Source organism: Palaemon carinicauda, unplaced genomic scaffold (genome assembly GCF_036898095.1).
Source record: "Palaemon carinicauda isolate YSFRI2023 unplaced genomic scaffold, ASM3689809v2 scaffold248, whole genome shotgun sequence".
Classification (NCBI taxonomy): domain Eukaryota; kingdom Metazoa; phylum Arthropoda; class Malacostraca; order Decapoda; family Palaemonidae; genus Palaemon; species Palaemon carinicauda.
This window is the reverse complement of record NW_027170117.1, coordinates 14,742-41,549: the sequence shown is the minus strand read 5'-3', so window position 1 is coordinate 41,549 and position 26,808 is coordinate 14,742. Positions and strand designations below refer to the sequence as shown.

General features: G+C 42.4%; 1 protein-coding gene across 1 annotated transcript; it reads right to left on the bottom strand.

The window, feature by feature from the left end:
- Positions 1 to 66: 66 nt before the first annotated feature.
- LOC137636193 (U6 snRNA phosphodiesterase 1) lies at positions 67 to 26,808 on the bottom strand. The gene is made up of 5 exons (XM_068368600.1): positions 26,437 to 26,808; positions 14,863 to 14,993; positions 8,404 to 8,596; positions 6,373 to 6,532; positions 67 to 401 (listed from the first exon to the last, which is right to left on the bottom strand). Exons 1-5 carry the CDS (start codon positions 26,784 to 26,786, stop codon positions 204 to 206), a joined length of 1,032 nt encoding a protein of 343 aa, XP_068224701.1. The 5' UTR covers positions 26,787 to 26,808; the 3' UTR covers positions 67 to 203.

Below are 26,808 nucleotides of genomic sequence, written 5' to 3'. Positions count from 1 at the left end.
TACGAGTACAGAGCTTTCTTTGTTTAGCAACCTTACGAGTACATAGGTCAGAAAACAAACATTACAAATGATTACTACAAACCATGATTATTTAGAAATATTTGGTATGACATTATAATTCCTTACACAGTAAATACCGGTATATTGTGTCTTGGTGAGAAGGTGAGAGAAACTGAAAATCGAAAATGGCTACAGCTAAAACATTAATCACTATTTTTTAGATGAATGTTGTGAAGTCTATTGCCGGTCTTGAAGTTTAGGGTGTGCACGTTGAACGTGCGCATCTCGGTCTCCACGGCGAAGTACTGACTGCACAGGTTCTCCAACACCGGCAGCAGGCGCCGCAGGTCCTCCGACACGTCTCCTGTGCACCAGGCGACGCTCGCGTGAAAGGAGCCGTCCTGAAATGGGGGTTGAGGGTTATGGGGCGGTCAGAATGTTGGGTCGTTGCGCTGAAGAGCGAGCAGAGGTTCAATGCAATCTTTCAATGCTCTTAATAAAAATGTTCTGAGTTATGACAAGGTGAAAATATCGGATCATTGCAGAGAACAACAAGCAGAGGTTCAATGCAATCTTTCAATGCTCTTAATAAAAATGAGTTATGACAAGGTAAAAATATCGGATCATTGCAGAGAACAACAAGCAGAGGTTCAATACAATCTTTCAATGCTCTTAATAAAAATGAGTTATGACAAGGTAAAAATATCGGATCATTGCAGAGAACAACAAGCAGAGGTTCAATACAATCTTTCAATGCTCTTAATAAAAATGGAGTTATGACAAGGTAAAAATATCGGATCATTGCAGAGAACAACAAGCAGAGGTTCAATACAATCTTTCAATGCTCTTAATAAAAATGGAGTTATGACAAGGTAAAAATATCGGATCATTGCAGAGAACAACAAGCAGAGATTCATTGCAATCTTTCAATGGTCTTAATAAAAATCTTTTGAGTTATGAAAAGGTAAAAATATCGGATCATTGCAGAGAACAACAAGCAGAGGTTCATTGCAATCTTTCAATGCTCTTAATAAAAATCTTTTGAGTTATGACAAGGTGAAAATATCGGATCATTGCAGAGAACAACAAGCAGAGGTTCATTGCAATCTTTCAATGCTCTTAATAAAAATCTTTAGAGTTATGACAAGGTGAAAATATCGGATCATTGCAGAGAACAACAAGCAGAGGTTCAATGCAATCTTTCAATGCTCTTGATAAAAATCTTTGGAGTTATGACAAGGTGAAAATATCGGATCATTGCAGAGAACAACAAGCAGAGGTTCATTGCAATCTTTCAATGCTCTTAATAAAAATCTTTTGAGTTATGACAAGGTGAAAATATCGGAGCATTGCAGAGAACAACAAGCAGAGGTTCAATGCAATCTTTCAATGCTCTTAATAAAAATCTTTAGAGTTATGACAAGGTAAAAATATCGGATCATTGCAGAGAACAACAAGCAGAGGTTCAATGCAATCTTTCAATGCTCTTAATAAAAATCTTTTGAGTTATGACAAGGTAAAAATATCGGATCATTGCAGAGAACAACAAGCAGAGCTTCAATGCAATCTTTCAATGCTCTTAATAAAGTATTGAGTTATGACAAGGTAAAAATATCGGATCATTGCAGAGAACAACAAGCAGAGTTTCAATGCAATCTTTCAATGCTCTTGATAAAAATCTTTTGAGTTATGACAAGGTATAAATATCGGATCATTGCAGAGAACAACAAGCAGAGGTTCATTGCAATCTTTCAATGCTCTTAATAAAAGTCTTGAGTTATGACAAGGTATAAATATCGGATCATTGCAGAGAACAACAAGCAGAGGTTCATTGCAATCTTTCAATGCTCTTACTAAAAATCTTTTGAGTTATGACAAGGTGAAAATATCGGATCATTGCAGAGAACAACAAGCAGAGGTTCATTGCAATCTTTCAATGCTCTTACTAAAAATCTTTTGAGTTATGACAAGGTAAAAATATCGGATCATTGCAGAGAACAACAAGCAGAGGTTCAATGCAATCTTTCAATGCTCTTGATAAAAATCTTTAGAGTTATGACAAGGTAAAAATATCGGATCATTGCAGAGAACAACAAGCAGAGGTTCAATGCAATCTTTCAATGCTCTTGATAAAAATCTTTTGAGTTATGACAAGGTAAAAATATCGGATCATTGCAGAGAACAACAAGCAGAGGTTCATTGCAATCTTTCAATGCTCTTAATAAAAATCTTTTGAGTTATGACAAGGTAAAAATATCGGATCATTGCAGAGAACAACAAGCAGAGGTTCAATGCAATCTTTCAATGCTCTTAATAAAAATCTTTTGAGTTATGACAAGGTAAAAATATCGGATCATTGCAGAGAACAACAAGCAGAGGTTCAATGCAATCTTTCAATGCTCTTAATAAAAATCTTTTGAGTTATAAAAAGGTAAAAATATCGGATCATTGCAGAGAACAACAAGCAGAGGTTCATTGCAATCTTTCAATGCTCTTGATAAAAATGGAGTTATGACAAGGTAAAAATATCGGATCATTGCAGAGAACAACAAGCAGAGGTTCATTGCAATCTTTCAATGCTCTTAATAAAAATCTTTTGAGTTATGACAAGGTAAAAATATCGGATCATTGCAGAGAACAACAAGCAGAGGTTCAATGCAATCTTTTAATGTTCTTAATAAAAATCTTTTGAGTTATGACAAGGTAAAAATATCGGATCATTGCAGAGAACAACAAGCAGAGGTTCAATGCAATCTTTCAATGCTCTTGATAAAAATCTTTTGAGTTATGACAAGGTAAAAATATCGGATCATTGCAGAGAACAACAAGCAGAGGTTCAATGCAATCTTTCAATGCTCTTGATAAAAATCTTTTGAGTTATGACAAGGTAAAAATATCGGATCATTGCAGAGAACAACAAGCAGAGGTTCAATGCAATCTTTCAATGATCTTAATAAAAATCTTTTTGGAGTTATGAAAAGGTAAAAATATCGGATCATTGCAGAGAACAACAAGCAGAGGTTCAATGCAATCTTTCAATGCTCTTAATAAAAATGTTTTTGGAGTTATGAAAAGGTAAAAATATCGGATCATTGCAGAGAACAACAAGCAGAGGTTCAATGCAATCTTTCAATGCTCTTGATAAAAATCTTTTGAGTTATGACAAGGTAAAAATATCGGATCATTGCAGAGAACAACAAGCAGAGGTTCAATGCAATCTTTCAATGCTCTTGATAAAAATCTTTTGAGTTATGACAAGGTAAAAATATCGGATCATTGCAGAGAACAACAAGCAGAGGTTCAATGCAATCTTTCAATGATCTTAATAAAAATCTTTTTGGAGTTATGAAAAGGTAAAAATATCGGATCATTGCAGAGAACAACAAGCAGAGGTTCAATGCAATCTTTCAATGCTCTTGATAAAAATCTTTTGAGTTATGACAAGGTAAAAATATCGGATCATTGCAGAGAACAACAAGCAGAGGTTCAATGCAATCTTTCAATGGTCTTAATAAAAATGGAGTTATGACAAGGTAAAAATATCGGATCATTGCAGAGAACAACAAGCAGAGGTTCAATGCAATCTTTCAATGATCTTAATAAAAATCTTTTTGGAGTTATGAAAAGGTAAAAATATCGGATCATTGCAGAGAACAACAAGCAGAGGTTCAATACAATCTTTCAATGCTCTTAATAAAAATCTTTTGAGTTATGACAAGGTAAAAATATCGGATCATTGCAGAGAACAACAAGCAGAGGTTCAATGCAATCTTTCAATGGTCTTAATAAAAATCTTTTTGAGTTATGACAAGGTAAAAATATCGGATCATTGCAGAGAACAACAAGCAGAGGTTCAATGCAATCTTTCAATGCTCTTAATAAAAGTCTTGAGTTATGACAAGGTAAAAATATCGGATCATTGCAGAGAACAACAAGCAGAGGTTCAATACAATCTTTCAATGCTCTTAATAAAAATCTTTTGAGTTATGACAAGGTAAAAATATCGGATCATTGCAGAGAACAACAAGCAGAGGTTCAATGCAATCTTTCAATGGTCTTAATAAAAATCTTTTTGAGTTATGACAAGGTAAAAATATCGGATCATTGCAGAGAACAACAAGCAGAGGTTCAATGCAATCTTTCAATGCTCTTAATAAAAGTCTTGAGTTATGACAAGGTAAAAATATCGGATCATTGCAGAGAACAACAAGCAGAGGTTCAATACAATCTTTCAATGCTCTTAATAAAAATCTTTTGAGTTATGACAAGGTAAAAATATCGGATCATTGCAGAGAACAACAAGCAGAGGTTCAATGCAATCTTTCAATGGTCTTAATAAAAATCTTTTTGAGTTATGACAAGGTAAAAATATCGGATCATTGCAGAGAACAACAAGCAGAGGTTCAATGCAATCTTTCAATGGTCTTAATAAAAATCTTTTTGAGTTATGACAAGGTAAAAATATCGGATCATTGCAGAGAACAACAAGCAGAGGTTCAATGCAATCTTTCAATGCTCTTAATAAAAATCTTTTGAGTTATAAGGTAAAAATATCGGATCATTGCAGAGAACAACAAGCAGAGGTTCAATGCACTCTTTCAATGCTCTTAATAAAAATGGTTTGAGTTATGACAAGGTAAAAATATCGGATCATTGCAGAGAACAACAAGCAGAGGTTCAATGCAATCTTTCAATGCTCTTAATGAAAATCTTTTGAGTTATGACAAGGTGAAAATATCGGATCATTGCAGAGAACAGCAATAAGGGTCAATGCAATCTTTCAATGCTCTTAATAAAAATCTTTTGAGTTATGACAAGGTGAAAATATCGGATCATTGCAGAGAACAACAAGCAGAGGTTCAATGCAATCTTTCAATGCTCTTAATAAAAATCTTTTGAGTTATGACAAGGTGAAAATATCGGATCATTGCACAGAACAGCAATAAGGGTCAATTGGAATCTATTCCAATGCTCTTCAGCTAATAAGAATATAATACAGTATTTCATACAAAATTTAACCCTTTTACCCCCAAAGGACGTACTGGTACGTTTCACAAAAGCCATCCCTTTACCCCCATGGACGTACCGGTATGTCCTTGCAAAAAAATGCTCTAAAAAAAAATTTTCTCATATTTTTGATAATTTTTTGAGAAACTTCAGGCATTTTCCAAGAGAATGAGACCAACCTGACCTCTCTATGACAAAAATTAAGGCTGTTAGAGCAATTTAAAAAAAATATACTGCAAAATGTGCTGGGGAAAAAATAACCCCCTGGGGGTTAAGGGTTGGAAATTTCCAAAGAGCCTGGGGGTAAAAGGGTTAATATAGAGTAATAAAACGGAATTAAGATATTTTCTTATAAATTAGTATGAGTGGACATGGAGGAAAACAGTGCCTGCAAATTCTGCAATTGGTTGAATAGAATATCTCATTTATGAAAGAAATATCCACCTGTATAAACACAAATAAATTTTCTTTTGCATCAATAAACTCATATTTCGATGTATAACATGTTGAAATGTTTACCAGAGTATTAATTGCAGGTAGATAGATAAACTTTAACCCTTTAACCCCCAGCCTATTTGGAAATTTCCAACCCTTAACCCCCAGGGGGTTATTTTTTTCCCCAGCACATTTTGCAGTATATTTTCTTTAAATTGCTCTAACAGCCTTAATTTTTGTCATAGAGAGGTCAGGTTGGTCTCATTCTCTTGGAAAATGCCTGATTTTTCTCAAAAAATTATCAAAAATATGAAAAACAATAATTTTCATGGCATTTTTTTGCAAGGACGTACCGGTACGTCCATGGGGGTAAGGGGATGGCTTTTGTAAAACGTACCAGTACGTCCTTTGGGGGTAAAGGAATGGCTTTTGTGAAACGTACCAATACGTCCTTTGGGGGTACAGTAAAGGGATGGCTTTTGTGAAACGTACCGGTACGTCCATGGGGGTAAAGGGATGGCTTTTGTGAAACGTACCGGTACGTCCATGGGGGTAAAGGGATGGCTATTGTGAAACGTACCAGTACGTCCTTTGGGGGTAAAGGGATGGCTTTTGTGAAACGTACCAGTACGTCCTTTGGGGGTAAAAGGGTTAAATCACAATGTTTTATAGCATTTTTTTGCAAGGACGTACCGGTACGTCCATGGAGGTAAAGGGATGGCTTTTGTGAAACGTACCAGTATGTCCTTTGGGGGTAAAAGGGTTAAATCACAATGTTTTATAGCATTTTTTGCAAGGACGTACCGGTACGTCCATGGGGGTAAAGGGATGGCTTTTGTGAAACGTACCAGTACGTCCTTTGGGGGTAAAAGGGTTAAACCACAATGAATGCCATTCAATATCAACACTGGAACACGTGTCATATCTCACCTTGTAAAAAGGAGGCAGCCTAAACTCCTCTATGCATAGGTCCACTTCCGAAACTATGTCCTGCAGCTCGTTCCGCCCGTGGCACACCCGCAGCCCCAGAAACGTCCTCGTCTTCTCCTCGTTCACGTAGACGTTCAGGCCGTGAAGCCAGAGAGAAAACCTGCGGGAGAATCGGAGCGACGTACATATACTTATCACGTTTGTGGAAATTTGAATGCTTTCCTGAACTCTTATGTCAAATCTGTACTTGATAACTAAAACTTGACTAAAAAAAAGATTTAAAAATGTACTATATATATTATAGAAAGGAAAACAGCATGAACAATGAGGTAATTTCTGGGGGGCCTGTGATGGCCGGTGAGAAAGGTCCTTCCTTATACCTTTCCTAATATAAATCTTCCAAATATACTAGAGAAAGATAAAAGCATGGAATGCAGAGGTTACAACCCTCGCGCGAACACCTTGTAGGTGTCGTGTATTAAACAAAGGCGTGTGTAAACCACTATTCACAGGTTGTCTTCCTTTTAGATAATCCCTTCATCAATGGGGAGGGCCGTGACAGGCCCTAGATAACATGGTTGAACTCCCCAACGACACCTACCACGCGCGCCCTCTAGGACATCCTTCTTTAATTGGACTTTAAGCAAGCATAGTTTTTTTGGGCACAGTGTTTTTTCGAAGAATTTCTCGTTATTTCAACATGACTGACGTTGTTACTTCACCCTTGCCAATGTTAAGTACCATAGTTTGTTTTGGCAGCTTTTGACAGTACCGGGCATTTGTTCTATTTCCATTATGGTGGTTTTTAGTTTTGGAAGCGATTGTCCTGCCGAGATATCGGCAGCCATTTTGGGTATGTTCGCTTCGGTAAATTTTCTAGTTAATTTTGCCCATCTGGTACTCTGTCAGATAGGTTATATTACTTACGTTTTATGGCCTTTTATGTTATCATTAATTATTATTAAATTTTACTATGGTATTTATTTGCTTACAAGTCCACAGGCCTCTTCCCAGAAATAGATTTTTCCTTCGTCAAAATCCCTTTATTCTTCAAATTTTCTAAAAACAATGTTCCTGACATACAGTATCATGTCTAAAAAATATTCAATGCTTCCCTGAACCCTGTTAACTCTCTACTCGAGAACTATAATGTAATTTAGAAACGACATACAAAATGTACGGTGCTATTATAGTGTATGCTATCTACCGCCGATTTTGCTATCTACCACCCCTCTTTGACTACAGTATGATACCCACCATCAGTCCCTAAGGATACGGTCTACTTGCTAATCCGCCTCTAATAAGGAGGATCAATACAGACTTGATAACCTAACCTAACCTTACCTAACTCAACCCAAGTTAACCTAACCCAACCTAACCTACAAACTGTTTATAATAAAGCATCCATGTTGTCCTTCCAATAAATATTATTAAACTATCATTAAAGTCCAATGAGGATAACATACAGGTGGTAAGTAATCTGTTTGATAATCCTCATCAAACACGAGGATTAACATTGACGGTAGATAACATACTTTGTGGTAGATACCATACTATAGTAGACATTCGACGGTACATAGCATACTATAATAGCACCAAATGTACTATAGAAATTACACAGAGAAACAGCTGGAATAGTGAGTTATTTTTCAAACTTTTCTAAAAACAGAATGATGCTGACGCACACCATGTCTGGAAAACTGAATGCTTCCCTGATCACTGCTAACGCTACTCAAGAACTATAATATAACAGATATAAAAAATATATAGAAATTATACACAGAAAAACAGCTGGAATATTGAAGATATTTTTCAAATATATGCACAAATTAAATATTGAATTCAATTACATATTTATGACAAATCATATATATCACCTTTGAACTTTGTAAAAACATTATTTACAACTGACACTTGTATTAATAAAAACACTTGCATGTACAAATGATTGACTTGGAGCAATAATTATCAAGTATAAAGGTAACCTTAAGCGACAGCAGAATGTACCTTCGACGATGCTCGACCACTTACTTGGGAAACCTCCCCAGTCGTACGCGCAGATCGTCCGCTAGGGGCTGGATCCAGTGAAGCTGTAGCACCAGGGTTCGCGTTAACGAGATGTGTAACTGCGTGGAAGGCGTGAGCTTGACGTCGTTCTGCTGGCACGTGGCGATGAGGGAGGCCAGGAACGACGCGAAGCTGGGTCCGTAGACGCCCAGTTGCACTGGAAGTAAAATCGGTGGGGTTATTAACCCTTTTACCCGCAGGCTCTTTGGAAATTTCCAACCCTTAATCCCCAAGGGGTTATTTTTTCCCCAGCACATTTTGCAGTATATATTTTTTAAATTGCTCTAACAACCTTAATTTTTGTCATAGAGAGGTCAGGTTGCTCTCATTCTCTTGGAAAATGCCTGGATTTTCTCGAAAAATTATCAAAAATATGAAAAAATTATTTTTTATAGCATTTTTTGGCAAGGACGTACCGGTACGTCCATGGGGGTAAAGGGATGGGTTTTGTGAAACGTACCAGTACGTCCTTTAGGGGTAAAAAGGGTTAATATCGTTAGCACAAACTAAAAGGCTCTTCCCTTGGTAGGGTCGGATGCAAAATGAGTTCTCGATAATATGAAATACACACGGTACTCTCATCATCGTTTCCTCCTACGCCTACTGACGCAAAGGGCCTTGGTTAGATTTTTCCCGTCTGGTCTTCAGCTGCTGATTCTCACCTTAATTTGTTGGCCAGGAACACGGTCTATCAAATTTCTCATAATAATGACCATCCTTTACATTCAGATCTCCCTGGACAGTTCCATCCTGTTCGTAATACTAGGCAGGCAGTTAATTCTAATAGCGAGGCCTTCTCCATCATGAGGCTCAATACTACACAGTACTTTAGAAGTTTTATTCCAGCTGTGACCAAGTTGTGGAATTATCTTCCTAATCGGGTAGTTGAATCGGTTGAACTTCAAAAGTTCAAACTTGCAGCAAATATTTTTATGTTGAACAGGCTGACATAAGTCCTTTTATAGTTTAGATATGAAATATCTGTTTTAATGTTAATGGTTTTAAAATGCTTTATTTTAATTGTTCATTACTTCTTATATCGGTTATTTATTTCCTTATTTCCTTTCCTCACTGGGCTATTTTTCCTTTTTGGAGCCCTTGATCTTACAGCACCTTGCTTTTCCAACTAGGGTTGTAGCTTAGCTAGTAATAATAATAATAACTGTCGTCTCTATCTTTAGCTTTTAAATCAATAGTTCTCCACTCATCATCATCTACTTCACGCTTCATAGTCCTCAGCCATTTAGGTCTGGGTCTTCCAACTCTTCTAGTGCCTTGTGGAGCCCAGTTGAAAGTTTGGTGAACTATTTTTTGGAGAGTGCTTTCCATAGCTATGAATTGTAACAAATTGAAAGTTATTATTATTATTAGCTAAGGTACAACCATAGTTGGAAAAGCATGATGCTGTAAACCCAAGGGCCCCAGCAGTGAAAAATAGCTCAGTGAGCAAACGAACTATGGAAATGAATACACTACATGAGAAGTTTTGAATAATATAAACTATCTTAAAGTTCAATAATAATGTTAAAATAGATCTGTCAAAAATAAATAATGAAGAGAGACTTATTTCAACCTGTTCAACATAAAACCATTCGCTGTAAGTTTGAACTTTCTAAAATTCCAATGATTTAACTGTCTTGATTAGGAAGAACCATTCCAGAACTTGGTCATAGCTGGAATAAAACTTCTAGAATACAGTACTCTATAGTATAAAACCTCATGATGGAGAATGCGTAACCGTTTGAATTAACCGTATACCTATAGTCCATTTCTTTTAGCGAGGCATATTTGCACCGACTCACAGAGCTGCCTTTTTAGCCCGGAAAGTTTCCTGATCGCTGATTGGTTGGACAAGATAATTCTAACCAATCAGCGATCAGGAAACTTTTCCAAGCTAAAAGGGCACCGTTGTGAGTTGGTGCAAATATGCCTCGCTAAAAGAAATGGACTATAGTATAACATAAGACACAAAGGGACTAATGAAACCTTGAAGTAAAAATGTATATTAAAAGGATGAACATGATGTAGAGACATATATACTTCTTCAGACATATTCATAGCAACTTACAAGTTGCTAGACATAAAGGAAGGGTTACTGAAACCTGAAACCTTATGATAAACTAATATATATTAAAAGGATAACCATACCAGCAACACATATGATAACTTTTCAAGAATATTAACCCTTTTACCCCCAAGCTCTTTGGAAATTTCCAACCCTTAACCCCCCGGGGGTTATTTTTTTCCCCAGCACATTTTGCAGTATATTTCTTTTAAATTGCTCTAACAGCCTTAATTTTTGTCATAGGGAGGTCAGGTTGGTCTCATTCTCTTGGAAAAAGCCTGAATTTTCTCAAAAAATAATCAAAAATATGAAAAAAAAAATTTTTATAGCATTTTTTTGCAAGGACGTACCAGTACGTCCATGGGGGTAAAGGGATGGCTTTTGTGAAACGTACCAGTATGTCCTTTGGGGGTAAAAGGGTTAAGAGATAGACTTACAGCAACTACACTTTACAAGAACTACTGTTCTCGTGTTATCGTGTCCGTGACCGACGAGGGTGAGGAAGACGATCAGGTGTGAGATAGCAAAATTTAAACCCTAAGGATGAATGAATGGATCTAATTTTGGGTATACAGTATAGCCTGGTGTTGGGGCCAGTATGGCTATTCATCACCTAAGTACATCTAGGAGAAAAATCCGAGTTGCAATAAAGGAAATACTTAAGAGGAGCTGGACATCAATGTAGAACAGAGACAAAGTAGAAGGATATGTAAGTAAAGCTTCTGGGTCACAAGAATACTGCAAAAACACCTAAGTGATTATTATTATTATTATTATTATTATTATTATTACTTGCTAAACTACAACCCTAATTGGAAAAGCAGAATGGTAGAAGCCCATGGCTCCAACAGGGGAAAAGTAGCCAGGTGAGGAAAGGAAATAAGGAAATAAATAAATCATATAGGCTGTAAGAAGTAATAAATAAAAATATAAAATATACTAAGATGAGTAACAACATTAAAACAGATCTGTCATAGATAAAGAATGATGAGAGAATAGTGAGAATAGTGTGTCTGAGTGTACCCTCAAGCAAGAGAACTCTAAGACAGTGGAAGGCCATGGTACAGATGACCATGTAAGGTACACTGATGACGCTACCACCTTATGGTACATAGGACAATGTAAGGTACACTGGTGACGCTACCACCTTATGGTACATAGGACAATGTAAGGTACACCGATGACGCTACCACCTTATGGTACATAGGACAATGTAAGGTACCACCGATGACGCTACCACCTTATGGTACATAGAACAATGTAAGGTACCACCGATGACGCTACCACCTTATGGTACATAGGACAATGTAAGGTACACCGATGACGCTACTACGTTATGGGGTAAGCCCAAGGCCGACATGGTGTAGGAAGGACAAACATTACTAAGTATATATCAGAAAAAGTTATCGTTTCTAAAAGTGAGTAAAGATAGGCGGACTTCCATGTAAGTCGAACCTCGGAGAAGGTGAACCTAATTTAGGAGAGACTTAAAAGAAACTACATTACTTGGATTCTAAGATTGGTAAAGTCATTTAGCCTACGGCTAATTAGTGTCTTAATGTAACACTTCTTACTTGCAATGTGAGGAAGAACTTAGACAAACTTGAACAATTTTCAAATGTTGAAACATATTTCGGTTAACCATTTTACCCCCAGGCTATTTGGAAATTTCCATCCCTTAACCCCCAAGGGTTGTTTTTTTTTTCAAGCACATTTTGCAGTATATTTCTTTAAAATTACTCTAACAGCCTTAATTTTTGTCATAGAGAGGTCAGGTTGGTCTCATTCTCTTGGAAAATGCCTGAAGTTTCTCAAAAAATTATCAAAAATATGAAAAAAAATTTAAATAGCAGTTTTTAACAAGGACGTACTGGTACGTCCATGGGAGTAAAGGGATGAGTTTTGTGAAACGTACCAGTACGTCCTTTGGGGGTAAAAGAGTAAAGGGATGAGTTTTGTGAAACGTACCAGTACGTCCTTTGGGGGTAAAAGGGTTAAAACTGTACATGAAATGAAAACATCAATGTGGGTCATCACATCCTCGGAGGATTGAATGTCTTGATAACAAATCTGTGACAATCTCAAATGAATGTGGGTTGAGGACGTCAGAGTTCACAAATTTATCTGATGACTTTCAAACTAATCATAAATTTGAGTCTCATATGGAAACTTCATAAATCTGAGCCAGTCTCATCTGAAGAATATGTTCCAAGAAGATAAATCTTAACCCTTTTACCCCAAAAGGACGTACTGGTACGTTTCACAAAACTCATCCCTTTACCCCCATGGACATACCGGTACGTCCTTGCAAAAAAAATGCTATAAAAATTTGTTTTTCATATTTTTTGATAATTTTTTGAAAAAATTCAGGCATTTTCCAAGAGAATGAGACCAACCTGACCTCTCTAAGACAAAAATTAAGGCTGTTAGAGCAATTTAAAAAAAATATACTGCAAAATGTGCTGGGGAAAAAATAACCCCTTGGGGGTTAAGGGTTGGAAATTTCCAAAGAGCCTGGGGGTAAAAGGGTTAAAACTGAAATAAAAAATGCCAACTAGAGGAGCACCAAGTAGAGCGCAGACCTCCGCCGCGGCAGCTTATTTCTCGACATTGACCTTTGACCTTAACATGTATTAATTGGCGTGGATTTTCATACACCCAAATATGAACCAAGTTTGAAGTCTCTGTGACAATGATGTCCAAACTTATGGCAGATTACGTGAATTGGACATTTTGCTTGACCGTGAACTTGACCTCCAAAATTTAATCATTCCTAGATTTTTTACATAACATTTAAACCCTACAAGTTTCATTACACTACGATTAAAATTTTGGCCAGGAAGCTGTTCAAAAACAAACACACAAACATGGATGAAGACATAACCTCCTTCCAAATTCGTTGGCAGAGGCGAACATATCATAAATATAAGGAGACTTAAACCGGTACGTCAAATATCACTAATCGGTAAACAGTAGGAAACTGATATGTTATCTCAAATCAAGAGAGATTTTCTAAATACTCATGTCATAAATTGGAGTTCCAATCGGATAGGTAAAACAAGTAATAAACCAAAGTCGAAATGGAAGTGAAAAATACATCATTGATTGTATGAATTTTCAAATTTTTGACAAATCTCAACATTTTGAAACCACTTCAAATTGAATCGTATCTAAAATAACCGGCGGGTGACAAATTAGAGCGATTCTCAAATGACAAAACCACCTCACAAATTAGATACATCGACACCATCATATATCGTAAGTCTCAAATAGATATGTCCGATACTTCGTAAATTTGTGAAAACCTCAAATAAATTAGTCCCAAGTGGATAGGTCAAATAAGATAAAAATTTGGAGAAGGACGCAAGTGGATTTGTCATATAAATTAGTCTAAATAGATATGGGAAATACATTAATTGGAGAGAACTTTAAAGGAATTTGTCAAATCGGTCATGAAAGGAAGTCAATTAAAGGGTTGGTTGCCTGCTTCCCACTCTCCAATGCCTTCTATCAAAGGCTTATCCTCTTCTCTCCATATCATCCTTCACCTTACCTCGCCATTTAATTCTCTACCTCCTTCTCGATCTTCTCCCTCTAACAGGATCCTCCCAAGCCCTCCTCACTCTCTCCCCACTACTTCCTCAACACATGCCCCCACCATCTTAGCCATGACATTTTTATCCATTTTTATCCCTCTGCAATCTTTACTATGCCTGCCATTCTTCTTATTTCATCATTTTCCAATCTTACAAACAGTGATGTTTCCGTAATCCACGTCAACACACTCATTTCTGTTCTCTCGATCTTTGCTTATTCTATTCGTCTTAAGAGACCACATTTCTGATCCATACAATCGTTGTCGTTGTCGTCGTCGTCAGCGCCCACTTGTGTCCGAGTATTGGGTTCTGTCGTTAGCCATCAGCCTCCTATCTATGGGGTGGGTGCTTATGTCTGATTTAGGAAACAACAGAATGCCAGTAGCTGGGTATATTGTTTTGGGTGGTCGTGGCTTTGCAACGGCCACGCACACACACTTGGCCCACACCGTTTTCACCGCGGCTCAAGACATATGAGACAGGCGGCTTCTCCGATGTTGGTTGCATCGGGCTGCCGGGTTCTTGTTATGTCAAGGCCCGCCTTGTTGCCTGCCCGACAGGCATTGCCCTCTTCCGCCGGCGCTGGGAAGCTCCGCCGGCGCTGGGAAGCTCCGCCGGCGCTGGGAAGCTCCGCCGTTGGGGTCTTGTTTGGTTTGATTTTGGAGTTTTCCTTCTCCTAGCCTTAGCCTATCTTACTGCTGTAGTGTAAAGTACACTACAAAAACTACTTACTAAAAGTCTCCCACAGTGTACTATACTTACATGGGACATACAGAATGGAGGCCCAGTTTCCCTTTTCGTGGGGAAAAGATCTAATCCGACCCTCGTGGTCCGAAGGGTCGTCCACGTGCGCGCCTTTGGGAAAACATAGTTCGGGAGGTAACGGAATGGCACTGGAAAGAGACGAGAAAATAATATAATTAATTAATATAATTCTATTATATTTTAAGGAGTACAATATATACAAATATTTTAAGGAGTACAAAATATAAAAATATTTTAAGGAGTACAATATATAAAAATATTTTAAGGAGTACAATATATAAAAATATTTTAAGGAGTACAATATATAAAAATAATATTTTAAGGAGTACAATATATAAAAATATTTTAAGGAGTACAATATATAAAAATGACAAATTCGGAGATAATTTGTATTTTTCCTAACCATATAAACCTTAGCTATTTACATAGGGTTTACCTTTTAGCGCAGCTGAAATGACGAGCCAATAGTTTTAACGAGGGTTAATTAGCCCCGCGCTAGTTAGCAGGGGTAGGGGAAGAGTAGCTTGCTACCCCTCCCCCCCCACACACCGGTGACTTGCTTCACTTCATTTAGAGGTAGGACTTGACTTGGGGGTCAGGGATGGCGGGCACATATGTGTAAATAGCTAAGGTTTGTATGGTTAGGAAAAATACAAATTATCTTCGAATTTGTCATTTGTTCCGTAACCGAAATACAAACCACGCTATTTACATTGGGTGACTTACCCCTTAGGAAGGGTGGAAAGTCCCCAGCCTTACTGACTTCGGCTTGCCCGGGGGCTTGATCCCTCAGTGAGCAGCACTAGAGAAAGGGAGCCCCTGTACCTCACAAGTTCCTAGCATCGCTAGGAACGAGTGGCCTACATAAGCAGTGTGTGGAGGAGAGTGTGACTCGTCCTATGAAGTTGACCTTGAGACCTTCAGATAGGAATTCTAGGATAGGACGTTCCCAATACCACCTCGTCAGGGTATGGGAGACGCAACAGTATTAAGCTTAATACTAGGAGCACAAAGAAGCATGGGTTACCTGCAGAGGTCGAGGTCAGCTATGCGAGGACCAGGATGCTGCTTCCCCAAGAGAGGGGAGAATGAAGAAAGAAGTAAGGGTCAGACATACTCTTTCATTCACGCAGACTAAGACCGGGTAACAAAGCCCTCAACCTACTGCTACTTGTCCAAAAAGGAGCCTGAGGTTAGACCAGCTGTTGTGCAGCCACCACAGGGCCGATAGAGAAGGTATCGAGGGTCCTGTGGATCACGTCCTGCAGGTAGTGGGCTGTGAAGGTCGTTTGGCGCTTCCACACCCCAGCTTGCAAGACCTGCGTCACAGAGTAATTTCTCTTGAAGGCCAGGGACGTAGCGATGCCCCTGACATCGTGCGCTCAAGGGCGACGTGACAGAGGAGGGTCAGGATTCAAGGCGTGCTGAATAACCTTCCGAATCCAGGCCGAGATGGTGTTCTTGGTGACCCTCCTCTTCGTCCTTCCTGTGCTCACGAATAACGCTTGCACAAGAGGACGGACTGCAGCTGTTCTTTTCAAGTAACGCCTCAGACTCCTTACTGGGCAAAGTAACAGATGGTCTGGGTCACTTGTTACAGAACGAAGACTCGTTACCCCGAAGGAGTCGAACCTAGTGTCCGACACCCCAGGGTTCTGAGTCTTGGCAACAAACTCAGGGACGAACCTGAACATTACCTCCCCCCATCCACTTGAATGGGCGACGTCGTAAGAAAGACCATGAAGTTCACCGACTCGCTTGGCCAAGGCCAAAGCGAGCAGGAAAGCCGTCTTCCAAGACAGGTGGCGATCAGACGCCTGGCGTAATGGTTCAAACGGAGCTCTCTTCAGAGCCCTGAGGACCTGAACCACGTTCCAAGGAGGAGGTCTTACTTCTGACTGAGGGCAGGTAAGCTCATAGCTACGTATGAGTAGGGAAAGTTCTAACGAAGAGGAAATGTCCACTCCTTTCCGCCTAAAAGCCAGGCTTAAGGCTGAGCGATAGCCTTTCACCGCCGAGACCGTAAGGCACATTTCCTCCCGTAAATACACGAGGAACTCCGCTATTGCTTGAATAGTGGCATCGAGTGGAGAGATACCCCTCCCACGACACCAACCACAGAAGACTTTCCACCTCGCCTGGTAGACTCCGATAGAGGACTTGCGCAGGTGGCGAGACATCCTGTCCGCAACCTGTTGCGAAAATCCTCTCTCCGCAAGGAGACACTGGATAGTCTCCAGGCGTGAAGCCGAAGCGACGCTACGGCTTTGTGGAATATGTTGCGGTGTGGTTGTCTGAGTAGCTCGTGTCGTGGGGGGAGTTCTCTCGGAAGCTCCGGGAACAATTCCGCATGATGCCATAGCAGAGCTATTAGAGTCATGGAGAGATTGACCGATAGTCTGGTATTGTTGAGCACCCTTCTCATCAGACAGAATGGTGGGAAGGCGTAAACATTGATGTTGTTCCACCTCTGCTGAAAAGCATCTTGCTAGAGAGCCTTGGGGTCCGGGACTGGAGAGCAGTACAGGGGCAGTTTGAAATTCAAGGCTGTCGCGAACAGATCTACTGTCGGGGAACCCCACAAAGTCAGGACTTTGTTGGCTATCTGAGGATCCAAAGACCACTCGGTACTCACTATCTGCGTCGCTCTGCTCAGACTGTCGGCGAGCACATTGCTCTTGCCAGGAATGAAGCGAGCCGAAAGTGTTATCGAGTGGATCTCGGACCATCTCAGAATCTCTACTGCAAGATGGGATAGCTGTTGAGAAAAGGTACCTCCCTGCTTGTTGATGTAAGCCACTACCGTGGTGTTGTCGCTCATCACCACTACGGAATGGCCCGCCAGGGTCCGTTGGAACTGTTGAAGGGCCAGGAAGACGGCCTTCACTTCTAGCAGGTTGATGTGGAGGTACTTTTCTGATTTTGACCAGAGGCCTGAGATACTTTGGTTCAGAATGTGGGGCCCCCCCACCCTTCTTTTGATGCGTCCGAAAACAGAGTCAAATCCGGGGGGAGGACGAGAAGATCCACCCCCTTCCGAAGGTTCACGTCGTTCAGCCACCACTGAAGGTCCGTCAGTTCCGTGGATCCTATAGGAACCAGAAAGTCCGGAGAATCGGAGCCTTGATTCCACCGGGACTTTCACCGCCATTACAGGGATCTTATCCTGAGGCAGCCGTTCGGAACTAGACGTGCCAGGGAGGATAGGTGGCCTAGTAGACGTAACCATGATTGGGCTGGAAGCTCTTCCCGCCTGAGGAAAGGTTCTGCGACCCTCCTCAGCCTTGCTATCCTGTCATCTGATGGAAAGGCTTTGTGGAGATCGGTGTCTAATATTATGCCTAGATATACCAGTCGTTGCGTCGGAAGCAGAGAGGACTTCTCGAGATTTACCATGATCCCCAGATCTTGGCAAACCTCCAGAAGCCTGTCCCGGTGGCGAAGAAGGGTCGACTCCGAGTCTGCCAGGATCAGCCAGTCGTCCAGATAACGGAGGAGACGTATGCCGTTCCTGTGCGCCCAAGACGAAATCAGGGTGAACACTCTGGTGAACACCTGAGGTGCTGTGGAGAGACCGAAACACAGCACCTTGAACTGGTAGATCTTGTTGTCTAGGCTGAATCTCAAGTACTTCCTGGAAGACGGATGGATTGGGATCTGGAAGTACGCGTCTTTCAGATCCAGTGTGCACATGAAGTCTTGCGGTCTCACTGCAAGTCTGACCGTGTCCGCTGTCTCCATGCTGAACGAAGGTTGTTTGACAAACTTGTTCAGGGTTGAGAGATCGATGACCGGTCTCCAGCCTCCAGGCGCCTTCTTTACAAGAAAGAGTCGACTGAAGAAGCCTGGGGAGCCGTCGTCGACCTCCTGGAGAGCATCCTTCTTGAGCATGGTCTCGACTTCTGCCAGAAGGGCTAATCCCTTTGCCGATCCCATGGCATAGGAGTTCAGCGACACTGGATCCGCTGTCAGGGGAGGTGGAGATGTCGTGAATGGGACGCGATAACCTTGGCCGATCACGGAGATCGTCCAAGAATTGGCCCCAAGTTGCTGCCACCTGTGTAGGCAACTTTTTAGGCATCCCCCCACAGGTGGACACGCGGGGGGATTGCCGATCCTAGCGCTTGCGGCCTCGGCCGCTGCCCCTAGGATTCTTTCCTCCCCTAGAGGACTTGCCGCCCCTTCTGTCCTTAGTTTGAAAGGGCTGCGGCTTAGACACCCCTGTCTTAGCTGCTAGAGCCTTCTTCGGTGACTTGCGAGGCTGCTGTTGAGGCGCTAGAGGCTTGTAGGGCCGAGATGTAAGGGCCCTCTGGAGGAGAGAATCCTGATTCGATCACCTCCACCTCCTCCCCCAGTGATGGAGGAGTGCCTGAGCTTGCAGACATCCACGGCAGGGACCTTCGAATGGAACCTCTCGGTCACTGCGTCGCGACGCTTGAGGATCGACTTAGCCCACAGGTTAGTAACCTGGTGAGCGAGGAACTCGATCGAACGCGTGCCCGAGAGGAGGAAGGTCTCCAAGGCCTTTCTATTGCTCTCCTTGGACAGATCCTCAGAGCGCAATAGGATGCCCAGAGATCCCAGCCAAACGTCCAGCCACGAAGTTGCCTGCATGGCACTCTTCGCGACCTTCTCTAGGTTCAAGATCTCCGACGCCGAGAACGTCACCTGCCGAGAGGAGAGCTTCTCGAGAGGAGTTCCCCTGGTCAGCTCTTCCACAGAATGGTGAAGTGGAAGAGCCATACTGGACTCCCCCATGATCTCAAAGTACCTCCTTTGATGTACTCGAGGAGGCGGGAGGAGTTTGTACCCGGCAGAAGAACGACCAGAGGAGGGGAGCTCGGAGAGCTGGGCTTCGACCCTGTCCCTGGCCCCTTTCACCCCTTTGGACCAAGGCAAAGCTGCGCTGGACTTAGGGGGTTTCTGGGTCCCGTAGACTTGGTCTAGCACCGTGTCCTTGCCCTCACGAGGGGCAGTCTCCGGGTTCTTAAACTTGTTGAGTTGCCTCATCAAGCCTAGGACCTGCCAGAAAGCGTGTTCTGACTCGAACTGGTCTCCTCCTTGCGGACTGGCAGCCAAGTCTCCGGTCTCCAAAGGCTCATCTTGGGGAGACACGTGGACGTCCTCCCGGGGTCTGGTTGGCTCTGGACGGATCCTGGATGACGATTTAGGAATCGTCTTGGAGTCCTTGGGCTCCCTCCTAGGAGGAATACAGGACTCCAGCAAAGAGGTCAGGAAGAGAGCTTCCTCGCGAGAAGTTTCTCTCCTAAGAGGAGGGGTTCCTCCCATTGGTGCCGTGGGGGACACCCCAGCCTCGCTGGACTCTCCTGAGGACGGAAAAACCTCGTCCACGGGAGAAGGAGAAACCGATCGTGAAGGAGAAGGAGCCTTCCTGACGGACCTCTTGGGAGCCAACTTCTCCCGAGGAGAAGTCACCACTAAGTCCACTCCTCTCCTTCTCTTCAGCGGGGACGAGTCTGCCGTTGGTTCAAGTCCCAAATCAACGAGGGCAGGCTTCACAGCCTGAACCACTGCGTTCACTAAGTGACGGAACCAAGGCTGACGGGTAACTGACGCCGTGTCAGTTATCCCTGCTGGAGGGAAGGGGATCTCCTCCGTAGATCCTTCCTAGTCCTGATCCTGGTAGGTAATCCTACGCTTGCGCGGTGGCGATCCAGAGGCCTATCTGGAAGTCCGCGTCCCTATCAGTTGGCCGCGCTGATGATCCCTATGAGAATGGGGATCGCGGCGGCGCTCGCGCGAAATAGCATTCGAGGGATCGCGCGCGGGCGATTTCCGAAGTGCGGGCGCAATGTCGCGTGGGCGAAGGGAGGCGTTGGCGCGTAGGTGAAACGGTGCGCTGAAAACTAGGCGACCACTGGCGGCGCGTAGGAGAACGACAATGTTCGGGAGAGTAAAGTCGCGAGCGACTTGGCGAGCGTTTTCCAGGCGGAGAGCGCTGGCGTATTGGCGAGCGATGTCACGTGTACTCCGGAGAACGACGGCGCGTACCACGGACAGGCGAACGACTGCGCACAGGCGATTTATCGCGCGGGCGAGTCGGAGACCTGGGGCGTTCAGTCTTAAGAGGGCGTTGGCGCGCAGGAGATCGTTGGCGTGTAGTAAGGTTACTGCGCACATCTGAAGAGATGGAGGGAGACGAACGCGCAGGCGAACACTCGCGAACAGGAGCTCTAGATGAGCGCGTACGCTGTTGCGCAGGAGCAGAAGGGCGCGCAGGGGCGCGAGGGTGAGGCGACGGGATGGAACCCTTGCCTAAGTCCAGATCTGGCGATCATGGAATCAGTGGTGATCGGTGGCGCGCTGGGGGCGCATCAGGAACAGGCTGTGTAGTAGCGCGGCTGCGCACAGGAGAACGTAGGTGCGCCTTGCGCACACCAGAACATGAGGGCGCAGCTGTTTCACAGGAAACCTGCGAGAAGGAGAGCGCTGGCGAGTTAAGTCCGAAGACTGTAACTCCGGAGAGCGCTTGTGCACTACTGCACGCGAACGCGCAGGTGGGCGCGCAGGGGAACCCTGACGCGCAAGGGACTTACCCACACCGTGAGTAGAATCCCTTTTCCCCGAAGGGATCGGTGTCTGTCGGATGACAGGGTGAGAAGGCGCCCAAAGCGCATCTGCATCCAGGAACGGAGAAGGCAGGTCGGAAGGTCTGGCAGGCGTAGGAGATCGCGAACGATCTGTGGAGAGGTCAAGGGACGCTACTGCGACGGTCTGCCTCTGACGGGGGGGGCTCCTCCTCATGGGAAGGAGCAGGAGAGGACGAACCAAAGAGGCGCCTCCTAACTCCCTTATAGGGAGAAGGAAGTCCTCTGCTGCGGAGAGGCCGACGGGCCTTACGGCGAATACGACCTCGAGGAAGGGCGTCCAAGTCATCAGTCCTCCGAAGAGGAGTCTCTGTCAGCGCGCTCCCCCGAGGTGGAGACCCGCCCGCAGGAGAGACCGTGGGACTCCCCTCCCCCCTCGAAGGATGTTCGGAGGGGGTAGGAGAGCCTTCAGCAACGTTCGCAACAGGCGCAGCATCAAGGGTTTGACCAGACCCGTCGGAAGGCTCTGCCAAAACAGTGTCGACAATATCCGAAGGGAGTACCTCCGGTATTACTGGTGACTGTTTGACTGAAGCCCCCAACTGGATCAGGTCAAACAGGGCTTCCTTGGAGGGCGAGCCCTTAAGCCCCAAGGAAGCCCAAAGCTGGAACAAATCATCATTAGAAACAGTTTGGTCATATCCATTAAAATCCAAAATATCCTCCCCCGGAAGAGAAGAGGGAGCTGCCACGCTAAAGGAGGCAACGCCCTCTCCCGCACCCTGAGGTCGGGAAACACCACTAGGGCCTGCGCTACCACTCGGCAGTCTCTCACGAGAGACCGATCGAGTGGGAGCTTCGGAGGAGGTTCGGGAGGCGGAAGAGGAGTCCTTAGAGCCTTCCTTCTTCAAGGTTGCCCCTGAAGGAGAACGGCCTCTCTTGGACTTCTTCTTACGCCGACGGCCGAACTTCTCTCACTGGGAGGCAGACCACTCCCTACACTCACTGCAAGTATTCTCCCTCTCACACCGTTGACCTCGGCACTGCGGGCAAAGGGTGTGAGGATCGGTGTCCTCCGCTGACATGAAGGTCCCACAAGGGCGGCCAGCGAGTCCAGGGCACTTGCGCATAGCGATGATAACGGTCGAAGCCAACTTCCAAACACACAGAACTAGAAAAAGCAAAAAAACAAATTAAGGCTGTCATCAACGAGGACGAAAACAGAAACGTCTGTACTTCGTCCGAGCCAAAAGTGAAGTGGGGCAACTCACCAGTGTGTGGGGGGTGAGGGGTAGCAAGCTACCCCTTCCCTACCCCCTGCTAACTAGCGCAGGGGTAGTTAACCCTCGTTAAAAATCTAATGGCTCGTCATTTCAGCTACGGCGAAAGTAATACCCTATGTAAATAGCGTGGTTTGTATTTCGGTTACGGAACAAACACCAGTTAAAGGACAATGGCTTGTTTTCGTGTATGAACAAATGTGGTTTTCCCGTAACCTCTAAATTTTAAAATGCTGGGTTGTATATTGTTGGTTGGGACTGGCTTAACTTTATTATAACTTGTCAAATCAATTTTCTTTAAGAGAAAAGTGTTGTTTATGTGTATGATATACAAAATTATGAAGGTAGTTTTACGATTAAAATATATCATAATTTAGTGTTAGCAACACAGACTTAAGACTTAAGTCTTAGGGTAAGCTAAGCATACGACCGTCTAAATAGAGTGGTCGCAGAACAAACAACTCCCCACCCCCACCCCATTAGGTAAGGATATGGCTACTAGGTTAGGTTAGGTTGGGAACCTTAGGTTAGGTGGTGTTCTTGTGTTTCTTTCCCCATCAACACGGCTTTCAAGTTATAGCCTTTGGAATTTCAAAATATCTAAAATACAAGAAACACATTCCTCCCCCAATTACTTGCATTAGAACAGTTCAAATTACCTATAAACGCACTAAAAACACTTCCTATTGTCTTTCTTATGAATACACTGGAACCCCGACATACGATTGCCCTAATATACAAATGTTTTCAGATACAACAGAAAATTTTTGAAAATATACGCTTTGATATACAACGAAATATTTGATACGATTTTGCGATGTGATAGTTCTATAGGCCACCGATAGATGGCGTTCGGTTTGTTTGTTTGTTGTTGCTGCATCCTTAACACTTCGTTGTGTAGTTAGTTGTATTTCTGCCTATTTTTCGTGTTATTTTGTCTATTTTATTATTTACCATGGGCCCCAAAGCTAAAGACAAAGCAGGTGATAAGAAAAAACCCAAGAAAAGGATCTCGAAAATGCAATAATGCTTCCAAAACGAAATAGAATATTTAGTGTGAGAGAGAAATACGAATGATTCTCTCTCTCTCTCTCTCTCTCTCTCTCTCTCTCTCTCTCTCTCTCTCTCTCTAATAAATGAAATCTTTTTTTTCTTTACTAAATCTCATTTGACGCTGTATAATCAAGCACCACAGAGCTAAAAACTATAAAATATCGTGCATCGGAGGTAGCATGTCTTATTAATAAGGGAATTATTTGATCCGAAAATTGAGGTTGACGACGGACTAGGCAGGGTTGATCAGCTGATTTGAATGTAAACAATGTATAAGATTATGATTCGCTATGTTTTTAATCATAAATACGATATTAAAATGTGAATATTAAATGCAATATTATTGGATACAGTTAAGTAAAACGCCAGTGAAAAACAAGGATGAAACAAAATGACAAAGAGACGAGACGGGGAGGCGGTAGCGAGCGTGCATGTGTTCAGATTGTCTGGACCTTGCAGTAGCACATTCCCTAAGCTAAATCTACGCTAAATCAAATAAATCAGCGAAATCAATGAATTTGGGAAATGTGAGAAGGAATGAAAAATAGGAATGGGAATACGTGGAATGAGAGATAAGAAGGCATTTAGAATGATTAATTAGATAAAAATTACGAATGAATGCTAGAAAAATGAAGATGAATAAAATCGCGAAAAATAAAGAACCCAAAGAGTTGGCACGATAGGCCCAGACCTGAAAGTGATGAAAGTCAGGAAAGTGAGGCCAAAAAGGCCAGACATGAAGGTGATGATGAGTAAGTGTTTACGTAATCAAAAAAAATAAATAAAAATTAGTTTAGCAATGTTATTTCATTTGTGTTTATTACGTAGTTATTAGTCTACATATGTAAATAAAAAGAAAACAAATCCTTCCCTGCCACCCCTCCCTACCTCCTCCTCCTACTGGCCTCACGTCATCTTTCGTTGTGGTAAGTAGAATTCCTTTATTTTTTTTTTTATTAATTTTATTAAATTTATTATCATTTATCACAATACTATGATATTTCATCATTATGTGTGTTATTACTCGTTTATTTGTGTATAAATTGTGTATATTATATGTAATTTAGCTGTGTTTTGGTGTGGTTTCATAGCGCTAGAACGAATTAATACATAATACATTATTTTAAATGGGAAAAAATGCTTTGAGATACAACTGTTTTGATATACAACGATGGTAATGGAACGAATTAAATTCGTATGTCAAGGTTCCACTGTACTGGCTGTTGTTTTGGTACGCGATCTCAAAATCTTGCTTTTGCTTTGGTATGCAATCTCACCAGATAGTAGCGATCTCTCTTCACTTTTCAGCAATTAAAGAACCATTGGATTTTCTAAAAAATAATATATACCGGGAAAAATAATCTAAGAAATAATAATCAATCATTTATATTAGTGTGCATATCTCAACATTATGGAGCTTGAGGTTTTTATTTTTTCGCGAGCGAAGTGAGCGCACGGCGAAGTAAGAACCATTATATTTTCGAATACAGTATTCTTGTTTTTTTTTTTTAAAGCATTTGTATAACAGTGGCCAATTCCTCATGTGTTAATTAAAAACCTAAACTTCCCCCCCCCCCCCCAACCTACAAGTCATGTCCTTTCCTACATACCTAGCAGGGGGGCTAACGGCCCCTGCTATCCCCCTTACACTGCCGTATTCTAAGTTAATCACAATAATACATACAGGTGGCCGCTATCATACATACAACACCCCTTTTTTATATCTATTAAAAATATTGAGATCGCATACCAAAACAAAATAATTTCTGAGAATACGCCATAAATGAGACCGCATATCAAAACAGCACCGAATACTGTGCTACAGTAAATATTTACCCACATTTTAATTATCGACCTGGTCCGTCCCAACCAACTACAAAAGCTCCAAAAAGTCAATAATTTAAAAAATGTGGGTTTCCGGCAAATATATCTTAATCATATCAATTACAAATACCAATAAATATACCAAGAACACCTCTAGTTTTCTTCATTACAGATATTAAATGCTATAATTTAACCGAAAAATCTATAGTTCATGTAATACACTAGAAATTAAAGTACAGTATCACAGAAGTATAAAATATTCGGGTTGTATGTATGATAGCGGCCACCTGGATGTATGATTACGGATAACTTAGAATACGACAGTGTGAGGGGGGTCGCGAGGGGGCGTTAGCCCCCTGTTAGGCAAGTAGGTAAGGATAAGGCTTGTAGGTTAGGCTAGGGGGAAAACGTTAGGTTAGTTAATGTCCATTTTTAATCAACGCATGAGGAACTAGTCGCTAATATACAAGGGCTCCAAACATTCTCATTAGGATCTCGGCTAATTTGACAGACGAGGGAACGGCGAATTCTATTAGGGGTCCTACTGTATTACAAGTATTTCAAAATTTACGAATTTACGAGCTGACATAGAGACAATAAGGTTCCTAGTAGGATTTTTAAGCCATCAAAACTATAGCTATTGCCTGCAACCTACCCTGTAGAGGAACAAAGCAAAGTAGGTTAATACTAGCCTTCATACAGGCTGGTAGCCATCGAGCTGACATAGAGACAGTAAGGTCCCTAGTAGGATTTTAAAACCTTCATAATTATACCTATAGCCTGCAACCTACCCAGTAGATGAACCAAGTAAAGTAGGTTACTACTAGCCTTCGTATGGGCTGGTAGCCTTCAAAACCCTAACCTACCAAGCACTTGTCCCTGTGTGTGAGGTAGTATCCATAGTTGACTGTCGCTGGTGGTGAGGAAGACGCTCCTCCTCCTGGTAGTCCCTCATGAGGTGGGACCCCATCGCTCCTCCTTCGGAGGGGACCTGACGTCGAGGTGGGAGCTGGTCCACCGCCATTTCCTCCTCATCGTCGTCGTAGGACTTCCGTCTCTTTTTCACTCTTTCGTGGGGGTTATGGAACTCCTGCTTCCGTTTCTTCTCGTCCTCGCTGGTGTAGCCGGAGTCGTCGTCGTCGCTGTCGGTGCCGTAGCTCTGCAGGAGCGACAGGGCGCCCTGTTTTTGCCTTCCTGTCGCCATTGTAACGAACATGTAAACAAACCGAGGGTGGTGC

Bases quoted from the DNA above. Each gene is read 5' to 3' on its own strand.
- LOC137636193 (XM_068368600.1), bottom strand. From the start codon at position 26,786: ATGTTCGTTACAATGGCGACAGGAAGGCAAAAACAGGGCGCCCTGTCG. The intron at 8,597-14,862 runs GTAAGTATAGTA...TTTTACTTCCAG, and splicing joins CTCCATTCTGTATGTCCCAT to TGCAACTGGGCGTCTACGGA. The intron at 6,533-8,403 runs GTAAGTGGTCGA...ATTCTCCCGCAG, and splicing joins CGACTGGGGAGGTTTCCCAA to GTTTTCTCTCTGGCTTCACG.